The sequence below is a fragment of the Punica granatum genome, chromosome 2, assembly GCF_007655135.1.
Source record: "Punica granatum isolate Tunisia-2019 chromosome 2, ASM765513v2, whole genome shotgun sequence".
Classification (NCBI taxonomy): Eukaryota; Viridiplantae; Streptophyta; class Magnoliopsida; order Myrtales; family Lythraceae; genus Punica; species Punica granatum.
In genome coordinates, this window is record NC_045128.1 from 26,891,528 (window position 1) to 26,911,167 (window position 19,640).

The 19,640-nt window shown below is 37.8% G+C and overlaps 2 protein-coding genes and 1 pseudogene across 2 annotated transcripts; 1 reads left to right on the forward strand and 2 right to left on the reverse strand.

Annotated features, from left to right (window-relative positions):
* Nucleotides 1–2,758: 2,758 nt before the first annotated feature.
* LOC116196403 (plant UBX domain-containing protein 2) lies at nt 2,759–6,190 on the reverse strand. Its single transcript, XM_031526095.1, has 3 exons — nt 5,069–6,190; nt 4,142–4,420; nt 2,759–3,301 (listed from the first exon to the last, which is right to left on the reverse strand). Exons 1-3 carry the CDS (start codon nt 5,987–5,989, stop codon nt 3,068–3,070), a joined length of 1,434 nt encoding a protein of 477 aa, XP_031381955.1. The 5' UTR covers nt 5,990–6,190; the 3' UTR covers nt 2,759–3,067.
* Nucleotides 6,191–12,058: 5,868 nt separating this feature from the next.
* LOC116193838 lies at nt 12,059–13,186 on the reverse strand. The gene is made up of 3 exons (XM_031522590.1): nt 12,698–13,186; nt 12,438–12,649; nt 12,059–12,308 (listed from the first exon to the last, which is right to left on the reverse strand). Exons 1-3 carry the CDS (start codon nt 13,184–13,186, stop codon nt 12,059–12,061), a joined length of 951 nt encoding a protein of 316 aa, XP_031378450.1.
* A 1,949-nt stretch (nt 13,187–15,135) lies between these two features.
* Nucleotides 15,136–18,152, forward strand: LOC116193839 (annotated as a pseudogene).
* The last annotated feature ends 1,488 nt before the right edge of the window (nt 18,153–19,640 follow it).

A 19,640-nucleotide genomic window follows, 5' to 3' on the forward strand; every position in this document is an offset into this window, starting at 1 on the left:
AGGGAGAGACGTTTGTCCCAGCGAGAGATCATCATATGCGCGCCTTGTACAGCCAGGCACGTTCTTTCTCCATATATTTCATGTCTCGTTCGTCCTTGAACAGGCAGATCAGGATATCATCTAAGTATTTATTAGGCGCAATGCTGACTCCCTTTTTCGTGTTCCATGCTTGTAGGAGGCGGGGAATGATAGCCTTTGGCGATGGAGGTTTGAATCCGAAGGGTTTTATGAGGAGGGTCAGGGGGATAATTTCCTGGGTTTCTTCATCATTGGTCCGCAGGTCTAGAGCAGGTTGTCTATGAGTCATGGAGGTTTGGGAAGTGAACATCTCTGCTAGGGAGTTGTCAAGATCAGCTGATTCCATGGCTGGTGGTGGGGTATCCTGAGGTTTCAGAGGGGTAATGGGGGGTGTAAGGGGTTTTTGAGAGTGTTTGCTTTTGAAATTTTGCGAAGATGGTGGGGTATATGCAAAGTAGGAGATGATGATCATAAATGCTAATTGAAGCAAGTATCGAATGTTGGGGGATAAATTTATGGTGTAGTAGTTCTGAGATTTGCTCCCAGCTGCAAATTTGATTTGGTTTGAGTCAGAATTGATGCGGAGAGTAAATGCATGAAGAGATGGATATCTGTTCTTGGTGCAGGAGGGGTGATCAGCTTCCTGACCGCGGTGGTTGTGGGGAGTAAGTGATGTCGGTAAGCGTTGCATTTTTGGAGAGGGGATCTGATGTTTTTCCATTGAAGAGTAAGAAGATCACCAACAACGAAGAACGAAGCAGCATAGGGGGATCATAGAAGAGGAGAAAGGAACTTCCAACAAAGGGAAGGTTAGAGAGAGAGGCTCTCAACAAGGAGAGAGAAGGACGCCAACATTCCAGCAATAACTAAACAAAATCCAAATAGCAATGCTACTCCAAATATTGCTCTTTTGGTATATCTAAATGTAATTACTCTTTAACTTCTTAAAAAAAACTATTAAAACAATTTTAAAAAATGGGTTATGACGTATAAAGGCACAACCTTTGTTCGAATTCCTAATTTTAGCAGGATCTTTTAGAAATTACACAGAAAGATATGACATTTCGTTCTACTTTCAAATCTAACCCAACCTTTGTTTGAATTTTCAATTCTAACACAACAAGTCGAAAATAGTACAAAAAGACTCAACCGTTCGTTTTAATCTCAAATCTAGCATGATAAGTGGACCCCACATATTTTTTTAATTCCAAATATTTTCACTTATTGAATAATGATGTGGCATCGTTAATGCCTAGTCGGCCGCTGCTGTTAAAATTAACGGAAAATTTAGCGGTGTGCTAGATTTGATATTAAAATGAAAGGTCGTGTTAGACTTGAACCTAAAACAAAAAATTGTGCCTTTTATATAATTTTCTGAAAGGTCATGCTAAAATTGAAAATTTAAGTAAATGTCGTGCCTTTTTACGTGATTAACCCTATTTTTATTTAACAGTAGTCAAATAATACCAATTTAGTCTAAATAGGAGCAGGAAAATTGACAATAACGTCATTCTGGTTACCACTTTCTGTGAAATGGACAATCCAACTCATCAATTTAATATAAAGTTCGATGAAACAAAACACAGACTACGATACATGAGGGTTAAATAAAAAAAAACTATACTCTGATTCCTATATATATATATATATAGTGGTCAGAAATTAAAGTATGGATTTTTGATGTTATTTTGTTTATAACCATTTTTAATTTCTGTTAATGTTACCTCTATGAAAATAGAGTATTCAATACCTTTTATGCGCTTATTTAGAATTAAATTATCGAGTTTAGATTAATTTTAGTAGGATTATAGATTAATTAGTATTCATAAGCATTTTGATAGGATTTCAGAGTTTTAAGTGCTTTTTGGTGTTTTTAGGTATTTTGAGAGTTAGTTCATGAATTGAGATTTTGTAACCTCTAAGTTTTTTGTGTTTTAAACAGGATAAACTGAAGCTAAATGGTGCAAATTGCATATTAATGGAAAGCCCATCGAGCCAGGAGCGTAACGGTTTGAACAATTCATCAATCGGAGCCCAAACAAAGCAGATATGACCAAATGAAGTTTGATGTGCAGTGCAGAAAACAGAAATCCGCGGCTGTAGCCGTGAAACAGAGCGCTACCGGCTACAACCCTCCAGATCAGTTGATCCAACCATATTTACTTCACTTTGAAGTTCTACGTGGGCCCTAAGAATTTTTAGAAGAGGAAGTCAGTAGAAAACCCTCCAGATCAGTTGATCCGACCATATTTACTTCACTTTGAAGTTCTACGTGGGCCCTAAGAATTTTTAGAAGAGGAAGTCAGTAGAAAGATGTTTTGATTTCTCTTATAGGTGATGGATATCTTTGGAGATGTGGGATTCTATTATAAATAATTTTAGAGTTCAGTTGAATTGAATTTTAATTTTAATTGAATCGTAATGATTGTGTTATTGAATTATGAGAAAAAATATAAAAAAGTAATTAATAGTTAAGAGAATTTAATAATAAAAATTGAATTGAATATAATTGAAGTGTATATGAATTTATCTATGGATCTCACCTTTTTTTTTTAAGAGTTAATTTTTATTATGCATAAAGTTAAAATTAAAATTAAAATTTTAAAATTCGATTGCGAAATGAAACGTAGTATTAAATTAGGAAATTTTATTTGGATATCTTGAACAGGATTTTGGACATGAATATATAGCAGATCAGGGCTGGAAAAGAAACGGCAGAAGATACAGAGGAGAAGGGAGAGACGCGAATTTGGGAAGCCACCACTACCACCCTCACCGACCTTTTTCCTTCGACTGCAGATGATCTCCTTTACAACCAAACACAAATTCACAACAATATCAATGAATGAAACCTCCAAGAAAATGCATGTTACATTCTACAAATTGTGGGTGGAGACGTGAGAGCTTCTGGATAGGACCGAATGTACAGTTATGAAAACCCACGAACTATTGTACACAACTTTTCTCAAGGCTTGATATATCGGAAACAAATTGGACAACAAACACCATCTAAAACCCCCACAACGAGTAAGACAACACAATGAGCAAATCATTGAAGCGGTTCGCTGATCTCGAGAAGCTCATTGACGAGCCCGGTGAAGACAACAGAATCAGTTTCGATGGGCTTGAACTTGATGAGTGCAGAAGGGACCAAATCTTCATCCTCAAGGGTCGAGGCTTTCTCTCCAGGGGCAGGTGAGTGTGGGACCACACGCCGTTTGAACCCCACAGGATTCAACAGCTCAAACTCGAGGCTCGGTTCTTTCAGTGCTGAACTCACGAACTGCAGGAGGAAGAAGAAGAAGAAAGGTGCAGATATCTCCATTTTTATGTTCATTAATAAGCAAATGAGAGCAGGAATGAGTGCAAGACACCACATTCTTCAACATATAACAGGTGTACATGCATCGACTAAGAATGCACATTCTTTGACATTCTTCTACCCCTTCCCGGGAGGACTACAGACAGGATCTATCTCAACATGCTTCCGATGCTATTGAAGTGAAAAAAATGAAAAGCAAAATACCCGTTTCCGAGTCCCAAACACCTCTTCAAATTTTATGGAACTATTAAGAAATGCACCCTGTTTGCCCTGATAAGTAACACCCAATCTAATTAAACAAAACACAATGCAGCTATACAGAACAAAGTATACTTCTAATTCATTCAGAAAAGATAACAAGTCACCCATTCATTTCAGTTTAGAAGCTAAATGGCCGATTGGAACCTCTGGAATTGTAAATTCTAAAATCAAACCTACTATTGTGAGGACCCCTGATCAGACAAAACCACACAAGATGTGCGAGAGAATGAGAGAGACATGAGAACAGTTTCCAATTAAGGGCAACTAAAGCTGCTGATGAACTGGAAAGCCTAAGCAGAGTCATACAATTTCCTAAATTTTAAGATTACCTTACCAAATATACCTAGAAGCACTGTTATCATAAGTCAGGTTCTTTTTAAACAAGGGAAAAGCGCCAAGTTTGGATCTTCACCCAAAATAGGAAGGAATACACAAGCGAGAATTATCAAACAGTGTCTCCCCACCTAATGTCTTGTACCACAAAAAATGGTTCCAATGCAGGAATTACACCACCAGACAAGAAAAGCCTTTAGAACTGACCTCGTATAGAGAACCAGTTGACTCCCAAGGAGCAAAGATACCCTGAAGTACTACCCCATCAGGGAATTGAATCCGAATAACTGTTCTGTTATACCTCTTCCGAGCAGCCTTTGCCTGCTTTTCCTTAAAGGACTTAGGAATCAGAAGTTGGGATTCTGCATTTTTCTTCCTCCTCATTTCGGCTTCTCTTCTCACCTCTTCCGCTGAGAGATTATAAAAAGAATCCGGCAACTCTATTCTCGCAGCTACGCTTTCGGGAACAGAAAAATACACCCGAACCTGACTCAATAGTAAAAGAATGCATATTAGAAAAACTAAGCTACCGATAGTATTAGAAAAAGACATGATGGTCAGGCTACAGGTGGAGTGAACCAATTGATGGAATTCAACACCTTGAAGGACCTAGTTTGCAACCGTAAACAAAAAGCAGAATACAGTCTAGCAGCACTTCCTTGGAGGATGTTCTTTGAGCCAAACAGCAACCAGTAAAATTGGTGATGGTCAAAAGTTGAAACAGCGAGCAAATTCTCAAAGGGTACTTTCCAGGCTGCTGCTCAATTTCGAGTTTTTCTTCATTGGCAAGCATTTAATTTTGCAGGAAATCTTACTCAAATAGTAAAATATTTTCTCAATTTTGGCAGACAAATTTCAGAAACTTAGTATTAGTTCCTCCTATCTCCTGCAAAGTTCGATTACTGCATATCTCAGACACCTCTTACTTCTCTTCAAATTATTGAAGCGACATCCTCTTTCTTATTGCCTAGTATTTAACTGATATATCATACAATAACTCCAAAATATTCCAAGTACTTTATCCCCATTCAAGAATTGCCAAATCCATTCCAGTAAGCACCATAGTATACGATGAGAAAAAGATTCGTATGAAGTAAGGAACATTATCGGAGAACAAGTATCCGAGCAACTGACCTGCCTATCAATCTTCTTGGGTTCCGCTACTTCATTAGCAACCTTGGAAGAAGCTACATCTACGATTTTCTTGCCTTCTTCTACTCCTATCTTCTTCGGCTCCAGTAAGGCCACTGCCTTTCTGATCAAACCCAAGCCCTCCTCTCCTGGAACCTCCATCACGGCCCACATCTCGCCGTCCTCTTCTTTCAACTCGAAACCGACAAACTCCAACAGCTCAACTCCTCCTGCAACCTCCCCGACTGCCTCCCGAATTTTCGGATTTCCCATCCTTATCCTCCTGAACTTCGCATTGCCGGGTTCCCTCACTATGTTCCTGAGCAACTTAATCAGGATCTCCACCGAACTCTCCGGCAGCTTCGCAGACAGGTACACGCCGACTCGTTCCTCCAATTGACTCCCCCCATCCGAATCACCACTGGACGGCCCCCGAATACCGCCGATTTCACTAGTGTTCTCGGCTGAACCGCTGCCAACGCAGTGGTCCACATGCTCGGAGACCTCTTCCTCGGACTTGAACGTCTGGTTGCAAATCGGGCACTCGACCAGATTCAGGGAGTACCCGTTCTGGGATCTCTTCCCGGAAGTAATGAGAGAGTCGAAAGGATCGAACCCATCTGCAGGCTTCTGACCGGGTTCCCGATTCTTGGGAGACTCGGGTTTCGGCCGATCGGGAACGTCGGGCTTCCGGGGCTGAGCGGCCTTAGTGGAATTAGCTGAGGGAGGAGCAGGGGAAGGGTTCGGCCTCGGAGAGGGGGCCGTTGAAGGGCGGTAGTTGAAGGGATTGGTGGGCTCCGACGAAGAAGAAGAAGCGGAGCCCAAGACCCGGCCTTGGCCCTTGAACTTGCCGGAAGAAGAAGAGGAAAAGGGATTGTTGACTTTCTTCATGAACCCTTTAACTTTATCTTTCATGTCATCCATCGCCGAATGACTTTCTGAACTTTCGGAAAAAGTATGGCTTTTGTTGGGAGTGTTCCCCTATGGATTAAAGCGAAGGGTTCCGATCAGCAGAGCCACAGTTGGACGTTTCCGCGGGATTTTGAGGGAGCGGGCGGCATCGGAGACTGCGTGCCTTTGTTGGAGACGAGAAATTTCGATCCCAGGGGGGCGAAGACGACGACGACGAAGAAGGGGACAAATTTAATCAGGCTCATCTTTAATTTGGCCACTGAGGTTTCTTCTCTTTTCGTTTTGATCCCCATAGTTGCGGTTATCTCAGTACACTGTCCCAAAGTTCTTAGCAAATATCGGTTGATCTTCAACTCGGAGACATCCGATAAAATTGGAACGATGCAGAAAAGATCAGCATGGTCTCTCTGGAAGAACGATGCTGTAGTGCAGAACAGAACGATGCTACGTCAATTGGGGCCCCAAATCAGACATGTCTTATCTCGAACCGGCTATAATTGCTCCCCATCATGCCAACGCAATGCTACACATACAAGACGTGATGAGTATAAAAGAGCATGTTCTAGTAAACTTCATGCATGTTTCCCAACAAATGAGGTGGTAGCCGTCGATAATTGCTCTCCCTGTGATTTCATCTCCTTGTTGAAACACAGAGCTCAACTGCTCCTGAGTGGGGGAAATCTGTAAATGGGAGATGAAGACACAGTAGAAGACATGGGCACAATATTTTTGACGAACCAGATTAATAAATAATTACGTTTCACATTGCGATATGACTCGGTCCAATTTAGCCAATCATCATTAATATATAATTACCTCATTGCATTTCTTTATTGCGCCAAGTTACTGTTCTAAAGATATAATGTGAAAAACCCCTTAGGATTTTGAAAGGAAAAGAATTTCTTACCAAAATCAAAGTGGTAGCTGAACGCTGAAGGTTGTATAACTATTCAATGCTCTAATAAGTGATCAATTGAATTAGGGGTTAGTTACACTGAGGAATGAACTGTGAAATGTCGCATCGAATTAACTGTTAGTTACACTGAAAGATATATATAAACTTAAGATGTGAAAATTTGTGACATTAAGATCTTCGATTAGTCAGAACTCATTGGACACCAAGATCCCCTGAAAAAAGAAGAAGAAGAAGAAGAAGAAGAAGATATTCATTTCCTTTTTATTGAAACATCGAAGATATTATTGTCCTTTTTCGGCAAATCATATGAGACTAGTTAAATGATAGAATGATAAACATGGACATACTTAAATGACGGTCCCCAATTCGAGTCTTGTGAATTGAGAAAATTCACAACTCGGAGAATTTTATCTCTTAATGGACCAACCTAATTTGAACCTGAATTAGTTAGAACCGTCGGATTTGATATGTTATACACCGAAAAGTGACGTGGACACACGAGATTTACACAATATACATTCCAACATCAATTCGACTGGCAGATAGAAAATGTGCATGATCACGCAGGGGTCAAACAAAGGTTTGTCAACTACTTTCCGGGACTCTATTATAAAACCAATTGATCGCGCCAAGCTCTCTAAGTGAGGAAGACGAAGCATGCCTTCAATCCATGCTTTCCTCGAATGCACATGTTTTCCCGATTGTCCTGAACGCGGCCACCCAGCTCAGGCTGTTTGACATCATAGCCGGGGGAAGCCCCAGCACCCTTTTCTCACCCTCCGAGATTGCCTCTCAGCTCGATCTAAACCACAAATCCTAACGTGGGCCGAAAGCATGACAGGATGCTTCGACTCCTCCCAAGCCACTCCTTCTTGACTTGCTCTTTGGAAACCCTAGATGATGGGAGGGCTGAGAGGTTGTACGGCCTCGCCCTCGCCTCTCAGTTCTATGTAACAAAGAGGGTGAAGAGTCATCGGCTGCATTCATGGCCACTAGACTTCTGGCTAGCGCTCGTGATTTTCTTTTTGTTAATTTGTAATATATAATTAAATAAAATCTATATGCTTCTATGACTTATTGTGTTTATGGCTTATATGTAGTATTATATATCAGTAGATGTAACATTAATTGAAAGTATAGATTTGTTATTGTTATATGTGTAAGAATAATTAGCCGTAATAAGTGACAAAATTGAACGACAATTCGAATAGCAATTCAGACAAATAGAATGCTATAAAATTAAATGAATTTCACTAGTATAAGAACTTGGAAATTCAAACCAATACAAAGACGAAACCGGAAGATCTGAAGACACGAGAGAGCCGAGTCCTGTGTTAGACACAAATCCCTTGAAACAGAATTGTTCCCTCCTGGGTGCTTGAGGTCACGTGGACAATCGTTTCCCAGAGTAAAACGACAACAAGCGAAGCAGTAACACAAACAACGCTCCAGCGAGCTCGAAGTGAAGCGTGAACACTATCTCAAAAATCCGGATGCAAGTTCAGAAATCTAAGAGAAGAAAAATGTTTATGTGTATTTCTTAGATGAGAGAATTGTTGGATTTTATAGGCTAAGGGTTCAATGCTTCTATGATTATTCATGAATGCAATCCATACATCTCTTGTAACCACCACTTAAATATAATTCATTCCCACTTGAATGTAATATATTCCTCTGTCATTAAGAGGAATTTTAAGTGTGGTTAAGATAAGAAAATCAAGAGTTGTTCGCTTGTAAACAATTTCCTCGTTCACCCATTAGCCATAATTTCTAACAATCCCCTACGTGAATGGAAATTGTTTTGTTTTGATTCGCTGATAGTGTTCACCAATTGAACTTGCATAGGATAGGTAGGTGTTACCACCCTTGAACCTTCCCTTATGAAAATGCATGTATTTTACTAGCAGTCCAATAGACGCGATGTCCTTGAATTGATCCGCTGTTTTGTGTAAAGATATCACACACCTCACACAGGAGTCAACTGACTTCCTTCGGTTCTCATAGTTGTGTCCATTTTTGCCATGGAACACCGTCCTGGTTCTACAAGAGTTTCTGAAGAATTAAATCCATAGAAATTCTCCTCTGAAGCGGTTCTCATATCTCTCTCACATAGGTGATTTCACATATCATTAAAGCAATTTAGATTGCTAGCCTTAACCATTTATCACTGTTTCATCAAGAAATGGTCCAAGGATTTTCTCCCCCCACAGTGATTTAATTCGGTTCTATAACTTAGTTGTCCCATTGAACCTAGATCTTGGGATCTTCAATCAGCTAGGTTGGGTGTCCGCTATATAACCTTTCCTCTAATAGACTTCAGACACATTCCCTTTGACAACTTCTCAAACTGCTCTTTACTTAACCCTTTGGTTAGCGGATCCGCTATATTATATTTTGCATGCACGTAGTCAATAGAGATAATTCTAGTTGAGATCAGTTGTCTAACGGTATTATGTCTACGACGTATATGTCTAGACTTACCATTATACGTATTACTCTGTGCCTTTCCAATTGCCGTTTGACTATCACAGTGAATACAAATGGTGATACAAGTTTTTTCCATTTAGGAATGTCCTTTAGAAAATGACGCAGCCATTCGGCTTCTTCTCCACATTTATCTAGAGTAATAAACTCAGATTCCATTGTGGACCTAGCAATAACAGTTTGTTTCGAGGACTTTCATGACACTGCTGCACCTGCTAGTGTGAACACATATCCACTAGTGGATTTAGAATCTGTTATATCAGATATCCAGTTTGCATCACTATACCCCTCTAGGACAGCTGGATATCTAGTATAGTGTAGCCCGTAATCTTGAGTGTATCTAAGGTATTTGAGTACCCTCATAATTGCCTCCCAATAGTCCCTACTTGGATTACTCGTATATCTGCTGAGTCTACTAATCGAGTATGCAATATTCGGCCTAGTACAACTCATCTGATACATCAAACTCCCAATGACTCGCGAGTATTCTAACTGAGAAATACTCTCTCCTCTATTCTTTGATAGATGAAGCTTATTGTCTATTGGAGTCTTTGAAGTTCCATAATAATTTTTGGTAAATTTTCCAGAATTTTATCTATGTAGTGTGACTAACTCAAAATTAGTCCATCTGATGTTCTTATGATTTTTATTCCTAAAATCACATCAATGAGTCTCATATCTTTCATGTCAAATCTCGAATTCAGCATATTCTTCGTAGATTTGATCATTCTGTCATCACTACCAACAATGAGTATGTCATCCACATAGAGACATAAAATGACGTGACCATTTTCCGTCTCCTTAATATATACACATTTATCGCACTCATTGATCTTAAATCCTTTGGAAATCATTGCATTATCGAATTTTTCGTGCCACTGCTTTGGCACTTATTTCAACTCATACAATGATTTGACCAATTTACAGACTTTCATTTCTTTTCTTGGAGCCATGAACCCATTGGGTTGTTCCATATAGATTTCTTCATCTAAATCTCCATTTAGGAAAGCTGTTTTCACATCCATTTGATGAACTTCTAAATTACGCAATGCCGCAATGGTAAATATCATCCTAATGGAATTTATTCTCGTCACAGGAGAATAAGTATCAAAATAGTTCAAGTCTTCCTTTTGCCTGTATTCCTTAATTACAAGCCTGGCCTTGTACTTATCAATTGATCCATTTGCTTTTATTTTCCTCTTAAAGATCCATTTGGATCCTAAGGGTTTACAATCAGTGGGGAGATCCACTAATTCCCAAGTGTGATTCTGCAGAATCGAATCAATTTCACTTTTGATTGCCTCATTTTAGAGAGTTTCTTCAGAAGAATTCACTGCTTCAGTATAGTTTTGTGGTTCCTTTTATAACAAATATGTCAGAAAATCATTCCCGAATGATTTTTCAATTCTAGCTCTTTTGCTACGTCTAAGTTCAATCTCTTGATCTGAACCCTAGCTTTCATGATCTATGTCATGAAGTCCATCATTTATAGTGTATGAGGTTCGTTTCAACGAACTCAATACCTCATTCAGTTTACATGGGAATACATCTTCAAAGAATGACGCATTCCTTGATTCCATTATCGTGTTCTTATGTATATCGAAAATCTTAGATTCATGCACAAGAAATCGATAAGCACTGCTGTTATGTGCATAGCTAATAAAGATGCAATCCATCGTCTTAGGACCGATCTTTACTTTCTTTAGTGTCGGAACAACTACTTTTGCCAAGCACCCCCACACTCGCAAGTGATCGTGGGATGGTCTCCTACCCCTGAATGATTCATAAGGTGTCTTTTCCTCTTTCTTTCGAGGTACCTTATTTAATAGGTAATTGCTTGACAACATTGCTTCACCTCACATATTTTGAGCTAATCCTGAACTTAATAATATTGCATTCATCATGTCTTTCAACGTGTGATTTTTGCGTTCAACAACATCATTCGATTGAGGTGAATAGGGTGCAGTCACTTTGTGTATAATTTCGTATTGTGCATAGAATTCCCTAAAAGGCGTTACATATTCACCTCCTCTATCACTCCTCAATCTCTTGATTTTCTTGTTGAGTTGATTCTTAACTTCATTTTTATAGAGAACAAATTTCTCTATGGCCTCATCTTTGTTTTTTAACAAATATATATAACAGTATTTTGTACTATCATCGATAAAGGTAATAAAATAATTATTACCACCGCTTGTTGTTGCGAACTTTAAATCGCATACATCACTATGAATTAGATCAAGTGGCTCAGTGTTCCTTTGAATTGTTTGAAATGGTGGCCTTTTCAATTTTGCCTCAACACAAATTTCACATTTGTGCTGTGAATCAATTTGGAATGTAGGTATGTGATTCAAGTTAATTAATCTACGCAAAGTATTATAATTAACATGACCTAGTCTTTCATGCCATAAATCAGGAGACTCAATTAAATACGCAGAAGAACGAGAATTCTTATTGATTATGGTCATTACATTGAGCTTAAAAAGCCCATCACACACGTATCCCTTTCCTACGTACATTTCAGACTTGGACAAAATAACTTTATTTGACTCAAAAACCATCCTGAACCCATGCTTGTTCAACAATGACCCAGAGACTAAATTCTTCCGAATCTCAGGTACGTACAATACGTTGTTCAGAATTAGCTCCTTTCCTGAAATCATCTTCAGGACCACCTTGCCTTAACCTTCAATATCAGAATGGGCAGAGTTTCCCATATAGATCCTCTCCCCAGTGACCGATTCGAGTACAGTGAACAGGTTTCTGCTTGAGCACACATGTCTGGTGGCACCGATATCGAGCCACCATTCCTTCAGGTTGGACCAAATGAGGTTTACCTCTGAAACCACAGCAGATAGGTTGATGTCTGCCACATCTCGAGCCATCTCATTAACCACGTTTGCTTCATGGTCCTTTTTCCTCTTTGGGAGCCTGCAGACAGTAGATCTGTGACATTTCTTGTCACAGTTGAAGCATTTTTCTTGAAATTTGGGCTTGGAGACTCCTCCATTCGTACCCAGCTTCTTCTTGCCTCTTCTGTTCTTGAAGCTTTGCCCTTACTCCATGACATTTACCTTAGCAGCAGCAGGAATGATGAGATCTTTTCCGGAGTTCTTATTGTCTTCTTCAATTCGAAGCTTGACAACAAGATCCTCCATTGTCATCTCCTTTCGCTTATGCTTCAGATAATTCTTAAAATCCTTCCAACCAGGAGACAACTTCTCATTGACAACATCCATTTGGAAGGATTCACTTAGAGCTATCCCCTCGGCCTGGATCTCATGCAAGAGCACTTGAAATTCCTACACTTGACTCATTACGGTCCTTAAATCGACCATTTTAAAATCGAGGAACCGTCCGACGAGAAATTTCTTCGCACCGGCATACTCTGGTTTATATTTACGGTCCAAGGATTCCCATAACTCCTTTGCCGTCTTAAACTCCTGATAGACACTATACAGGGAATCATGAAGACAATTCATTATATAATTCCGACAAAGATAGTCGAAATGCTTCCAAGCATCAACCGCATTGAGAGCCTGCACATCTGACTCCCCCACAGATAGGGTTGGAGCATTTTCAGTCAAAACCCTTGAAAGGTTCAGAGTTGTGAGGTAGAATAGCATCTTTTGCTGCCACATCTTGAAGTTCAACCCATTGAACTTCTCGGGCTTCTCGACATGGTTGACAGGAACCATCGAGGGAGCAGTCACATTTTGGCTAACCAAATGGTTAGGCAACATAGGAGCAGGGCCGGAGCCAGTAGCCTGGCTTCCGTTGGTTGCATCCCCATCGTTTCCCGAAGCCATTCGAATCGTTCAAATAGAGAATCTGTTTCAAGATTGTAAGAATAATTAGCCATAACAAGTTACAAAATTGAATAACAATTCGAATAGTAATTCAGACAAATAGAATGCTATAAAATTAAATGAATTTCACTAGTATAAGCACTTGGAAATTCAAACCGATACAAAGAGGAAACCAGAAGATTTGAAGATATGAGAGAGCCGAGTCCTGCGTTAGACACAAACCCCTTGAAACAGAATTGTCCCCTCCTGGGTGCTTGAGATCACGTGGACAATTGTTTCCCAGGGTAAAACGGCAACAAGCGAAGCAACAACACAAACAGCAACGCTCCAGCGAACTTGAAGTGAAGCGTGAACACTATCTCAAAAATCCGGATGCAAGTTCAGAAATCTAAGAGAAGAAAAATGTTTATGTGTATTTCTTAGATGAGAGAATTATTGGATTTTATAGGCTAGGGGTTCAATGCTTCTATGATTATTCATGAATGAAATCCATATGATTATTCATGAATGCAATCCATATATCTCTTGTAACCACCACTTAAATATAATTCATTCCCACTGGAATGTAATATATTCCTCTGTCATTAAGAGGAATTTTAAGTGTGGTTAACATAAGAAAATCAAGAGTCATTCACTTGTGAACAATTTTCTCATTCACCCATTAGCCATAATTTCCAACAATATGCTACTCTTTTTTAATAAATGCTCTTAAATTTATTTAAAATATATTCGTATAGATGGTTTATTCATTTTTTATAGAAATTTATTCAGAAACAATATGCGGTATAATGCTAAATTCAATACAACTTCCCATATGAATAGTTATATTAAATAATACATATTTCGCGTTTCGATATTATAAAAATAGGACAATTTGTACTTTTTGTAATAATAGGAATTACATATTTGCAACTCTTATCTTAAAAGTTCCATATCCATATAATATCCATATGATATATTTGTCACTTTGCAAGGGCCCAAAAAGGGGAGCCCCTGATCCGGTCCCCCTCTTGGCGACCATCCAGCCCCTCGACGTTATTTTTTTAAGGTTTAATTAATTTTTTTATTTTAATTTATCATTTTTCTTTTACTTTTAAAATAATTTTATTTTGCAACAACTGATAAATTACTATGTAGGAAAAAATAATAGTGGCAAGTCCACATTAAAATTTTCTTTTTAAAAAATAAAATAAGAAAAAATAAGAAAAAGTGGATGAAAAGTTTTGAATACAAGACAATTGACACAACTAACAATGTTTCTACTACTACAATACTAATAAGCTTATGCTCATCTCTCACATTCTTTAATCTTTTATTAGTTATTTTCGATGGGTTATTAAATTAAAGAAGATGAATAAAAAAACAATTAATCAGGAGTTGAGAAATTGCTCAAAACTCCTACGTGGCAGACTCACATCACACGAACGGAGGCTCCTCATCGCACAGGATCCAAGAGCCTACTTTAAATACCTATAATAGATTACTTCCCATCTGGCTCCACGGGAAGTACGGTAATAATAGTTTATTTTATTTTATATATATATATATATATATATGCCAGTCGTCTTGCACGTGCAGATTTTAAATTATTGTGCAAAATTAATATTTATTCCATGAGCATTTTCGTTGAAATTTAGGAGAATTAAATTTGATCTTTTTTTTTTTCAGTGAACTGATCCTTTTGCTTTTATTTTTTGAATTGGCCATTGCGTGGAAATCATATGTAGTTATTTGTGAAAGGATTGGGAGGTTATTTTTTATTTTATGAAATTGGCCACATCTTCATGGGATCAAATAAATTACTTTTTTTTCTTTTTAATAAGGTTTCTCTTGAATAATGGAATGAGATATATGTGCCAATCTTTTTTCAAGGAGCTAATACTGTGTACAGGTGAAACTTCAAGGATGCAGTAGTTGGAGGAGGAAACCAATTCAAGAAAGTTCACGGGATGTCGATGTTTGAGTACATGGACAATAACCCGACGTACAACACCATCTTTAACAAGGCAATGGTGGCTATTTCTACTATAATCATGAAGAAAATTCTTGAAGTATACAACGGGTTTGAGGGACTCGACTCACTGGTTGATGTGGCGGGAGGGATCGTGAAGTGCCTCAGCATGGTCGTTTCTAAGCACCTTTCAATCAAGGGCATAAACTTAGATTTGCCCCATGTCATTAAGGAAGCTCTGTCCTATCCCGCTACCTTCTACATTACTTTCACAATAATAATGAACTACACAAATTAATTAAGTTAACAGCAGACCTAATGGGGTTTTAATTAAAGGGGATGACATTATAATTTTTTAATATGTTTTAGGAATTGAGCATGTTGGTGGGAGTATGTTTTCAAGCATGCGCAAGGCAGACGCAATCATGCTAAAGGGGAGTCTTAAGATTCAATTAATATCAACAGAATATATACGATTTTAGATTGACATGAATAATTACTTTTGTTAATTACTAGCGGTGCAGAGGTCTCTATGGAAAATATGGAAAAGTAAAATAATGAGTATAAGGGAGTCGAATTGAAAATCACATTTTTCTTTTTACAAATATCCATTAATTTTAGATTGAAATATGTGTTACTGTAGAACTCTCTTTCTCTATTATATGAATAATTAGTTCGCCAATTAATTTGTATTTTTTCCTTCTTGCGATTATAAAGAAAGCATTGAGCCAAGTAAAATAAAAAGGAAAAGGAGTACCACAAGTACCTCCAATGAAAATAGACTATCAAAACTTGTAGTTTATCAGTATATTGATTCAAACAATTCAATACTGTCTATTTGAGAAAAGTCTTGAATTTAAATCTTGTATATGAAAAAATTTATTATTAAAAGAGTTTTACTCTTAGTAGACTGATCCGCCTTGAATTAGATAAGTGGGGGCTGATGGATTAATTTGATCCCATGATAAGCGGGTGCGGCACACCGAAGAATATCAAAACTTTCCTGTTTCAGGTTGAATGTTAGTATCGGTGAATTAAAAGCATTGTCTCTCTACTACAGTGTTTTTTCTTTGGTACGGGGAAAAGCAATTTCTAGGCATATATTTATAGAACTCAATTCAATTGCCTGGAGATTCTGCTTTATAATATATATTGAAAATTATATAGTACAGTACATATAGTTAAAATCCATGCATGAGATACATATATAAGTAATATATGAAAATTTTTCAAATAATTTACTAATAACTCAAGTTAATTATGTAAAAAGTAAACAAATTATCGGGTATAATGAAATTGTCCGTTTGAGATTTAGGGAAATGGCACTTAGCCGCATTTATTTAAAAAATATGCACTTAACCCCAATTAACCTGTTTGACCAAATCTTTATTCTTTGCAATAATAATTTAAGTCATTATATTTGAATTTCTTTTTCTTAAGGCCATAAAATTATTTATTATCGAATAAGGTCACCACGTTATGTAAAATTTTAGTATAAAAACCCTTCATATATTTTAAATATTTTGAATTTGAGAATTGAAAAAAGAATAAGAAATAAATACAAAAAAAGAAGAAGTTGAAAGCATGGACAAAAAAAAGAAAAAGAAAAAAAGAAATGAGGAGTAGAAATGGCGGCGGTGGCCTGCTGCCGGCCTCCTCATCCCCAAGCAATGTTGATCACCACACGACGCCAGAGACCTTACTTGGGCAACGGTGGTCAGCCCATCTCCCTTTGAAGAGAGAGGGTAATAGAGTATGGAAGGGCGTTAATGGCCCATATCCAGCCATCACCGCTACAAGAGGTTGTCGACAGTCTTGAAAGCCAACAACTATCTCGTCTAGGGTGGTGGGCCACTACTCCCATCTCTCTCTCTCTCTCTATATTCCGTGAGAGAGAAATATTGGTGTTGGTGGCCAGTGGTTAGCTACCACTAGCCCAAATAACATTGCCAAAACTTTTCTCCTCTACCTACAACCATTTTTTTTCTAATTTTTCGTCTGATTTTTCAATTTTTTATTTCTCAAATTAAAGAAAATATTTTACAAAAATAAGAAAGGTCTTATACGAAAATTACTAGAAAATGTTTTATGTAACAAATAATTTATATGGCCTTAAGAAGGAAGAAACCCAATTATTTTTGCAAAAATTAAATGTTTGGTCAAACTGGTCACCTGAGATTATGTGCATATTTTTCAAAGAAATGGGATTAAGTGTCATTTTCCCAAATCTCAAGATAAGTCTTTGCATTTTACCCCAAATTGTTTGAAATCCTAGTAATTTACTTGGACAAAAAACGGCAACAAAAAATCTTTGTCCTGTCTGAGCTTTTCCAATTTTATTGATAAGTATAGTTATGACTCTTTCAGTCTATCTATCTATTTAGCAAATAAATAGAGGTTCTATCTATCAATATATCCATATTTTACTTAAATGTACCAGCCATCATTTTTTTCAATCCAATATATTATTGAACAAAAGCATAGTTCCGAAAACAGGAAAAAAAAAAGTGTGAGGATTTTTGTTGAGTCTACGCTTCCATGGTTCCCGTCACCTAATACTTGGTTATCTCCCGAGAATGAGTACTTGTCCCCTATGTTGTGTGAAATCCATGAGTTTTGCACTTGATAGAATCGCCAATTCTAGAAAATGAAAAGTACGTAAGTATAGACCTAATTAATACTGAAATTGCCTACTCTTACGGTTTTCTTTGGTTGCAGGAAACCCTCCATAATTGGAGCGACGATAACTGCGTGAAAATACTCAAGAACGGCTAGGAAGCTCTCCCTAGCAAGGGGAAAGGAATCGTGCTGGAAGTCTTGCAACCAGAGGCTCTAGAAACAAGCATGTCATTGATGTACATGTCGAGGCTCGACAACATGATGCTGATGCATCTCAGCAGGCACGAAAGGACAGGGAATTCAAGACGCTGTCTGATGCCGCCGGCTTCTCTGGTTTTAAGGTTGTATCTTGCGCTTGCACACTCTTGGTCTGTTATGGAACTATATAAATCGTGACAATTTTAGACCATGTTTGACAAGAACGAAATGGAATAGAGTGAAACGCAGTGCATAAAATTGAATGGAATTCAAAAGGACTGACCAACTTCTAGTGAAGTGGTATGACTACTACAAAGACAACAATATTTCACTGGGGTGGGCAACTGCAATATCCTATAATCAATAATCTCTGATATCTGTTATTCTGAACAGAAGATTTGATTTATTGTATGGACGTATGAGAATTTGTCTAAATCCCTAGGAACCTTCTCCCTACCATGCTAATCATAGGATCATTTTTTTTTTCTAGTGTATCCTCGTATCCGGAAGTTCAACGAATCCCGACTAATCTAGTTCGAGACGGGTCGGCCCATTAAGTATAAAAAAAAAAATTTGGGATGTATTATATGGTTCACACACGCTAAAATTACATATTCTTGCTTTCCTTTTAAAGAGAATCTAACCTAAAATCAAATGGGACTAATATAAGTAAATTAAAAATCTAATAAAATAATATGAACAACTCTACCATGAGAATTGAACATAAGATCTCTAGATTATCAGGCAAGAGAGTGTACTAGTGCACTGCACCTCGTTTCATGTCTCATACAATTTCTCGGTGTGAACCTTGATATTCGAAAACTCAATTAGTCCTCAGCTAATCCAGTCGAGCTGAGTTGATCTACTAATGGGTAAAACTTTTTCAGCGTTGATTTTTTACATTCATAAAGAATCGAATCCGAGACTTTACTTAAGTGGATCAAGCACCGAACTGCTTGAACCAACTCACATTGGTCACGTCCTCTACAATTTTGTAACAGATTTCATCGCAGCCGTGGGTTAACTTTCCAAAATGAAATGTTTGCCATCCAAAATCACTGTCTTTTTTCCATTTGCACCCTAGTCTTTATTTTGCCTATTTTTGCTCCTCCACACTCGATCGAGCTCCAACCAAGTCTCTATTCCTTGCTCGGCTCTCCTCTACTGAGACTAAGAAACTCAAAACAATCCGACCTCCTCTTAAAATCTTCTTTGTTTGTAGCAGACGAAGATGTAGAGCGTATTTGAATAGGCTCGGCCCTCAATACCGTCCTAGCTCGGAGGTGGAATAAACTCTAAAACTTAGCAAATCTAATACTTCTTTGATGATTCGGTCTATTATTGATTCGACGATTGGTAGTGATCTGTTCGTGTGATGCCGTGTTATTATTTGTAAAAATCGGAGAAGAACAAAAACTGATTAACACACAAACTCAAACATAAAATGATATATTCGAAGTTCTTGAGGAAATGATGATCATATAATGATGATGTCGTTGCGTTAATATGTTGATGATGGTCATAATCGAACTAATATGACCTTGGACTAATCATAAAATTGACTCCAGAAATGCAGATAAAGCGAGAGCTGATAGATAAATCGGATGTGGTTGTCGTGATGTTCATGTGATCAATCATGTAATTATTTGAAATCAAAATCGTCGAATTCATGAAATTATTTGAAAA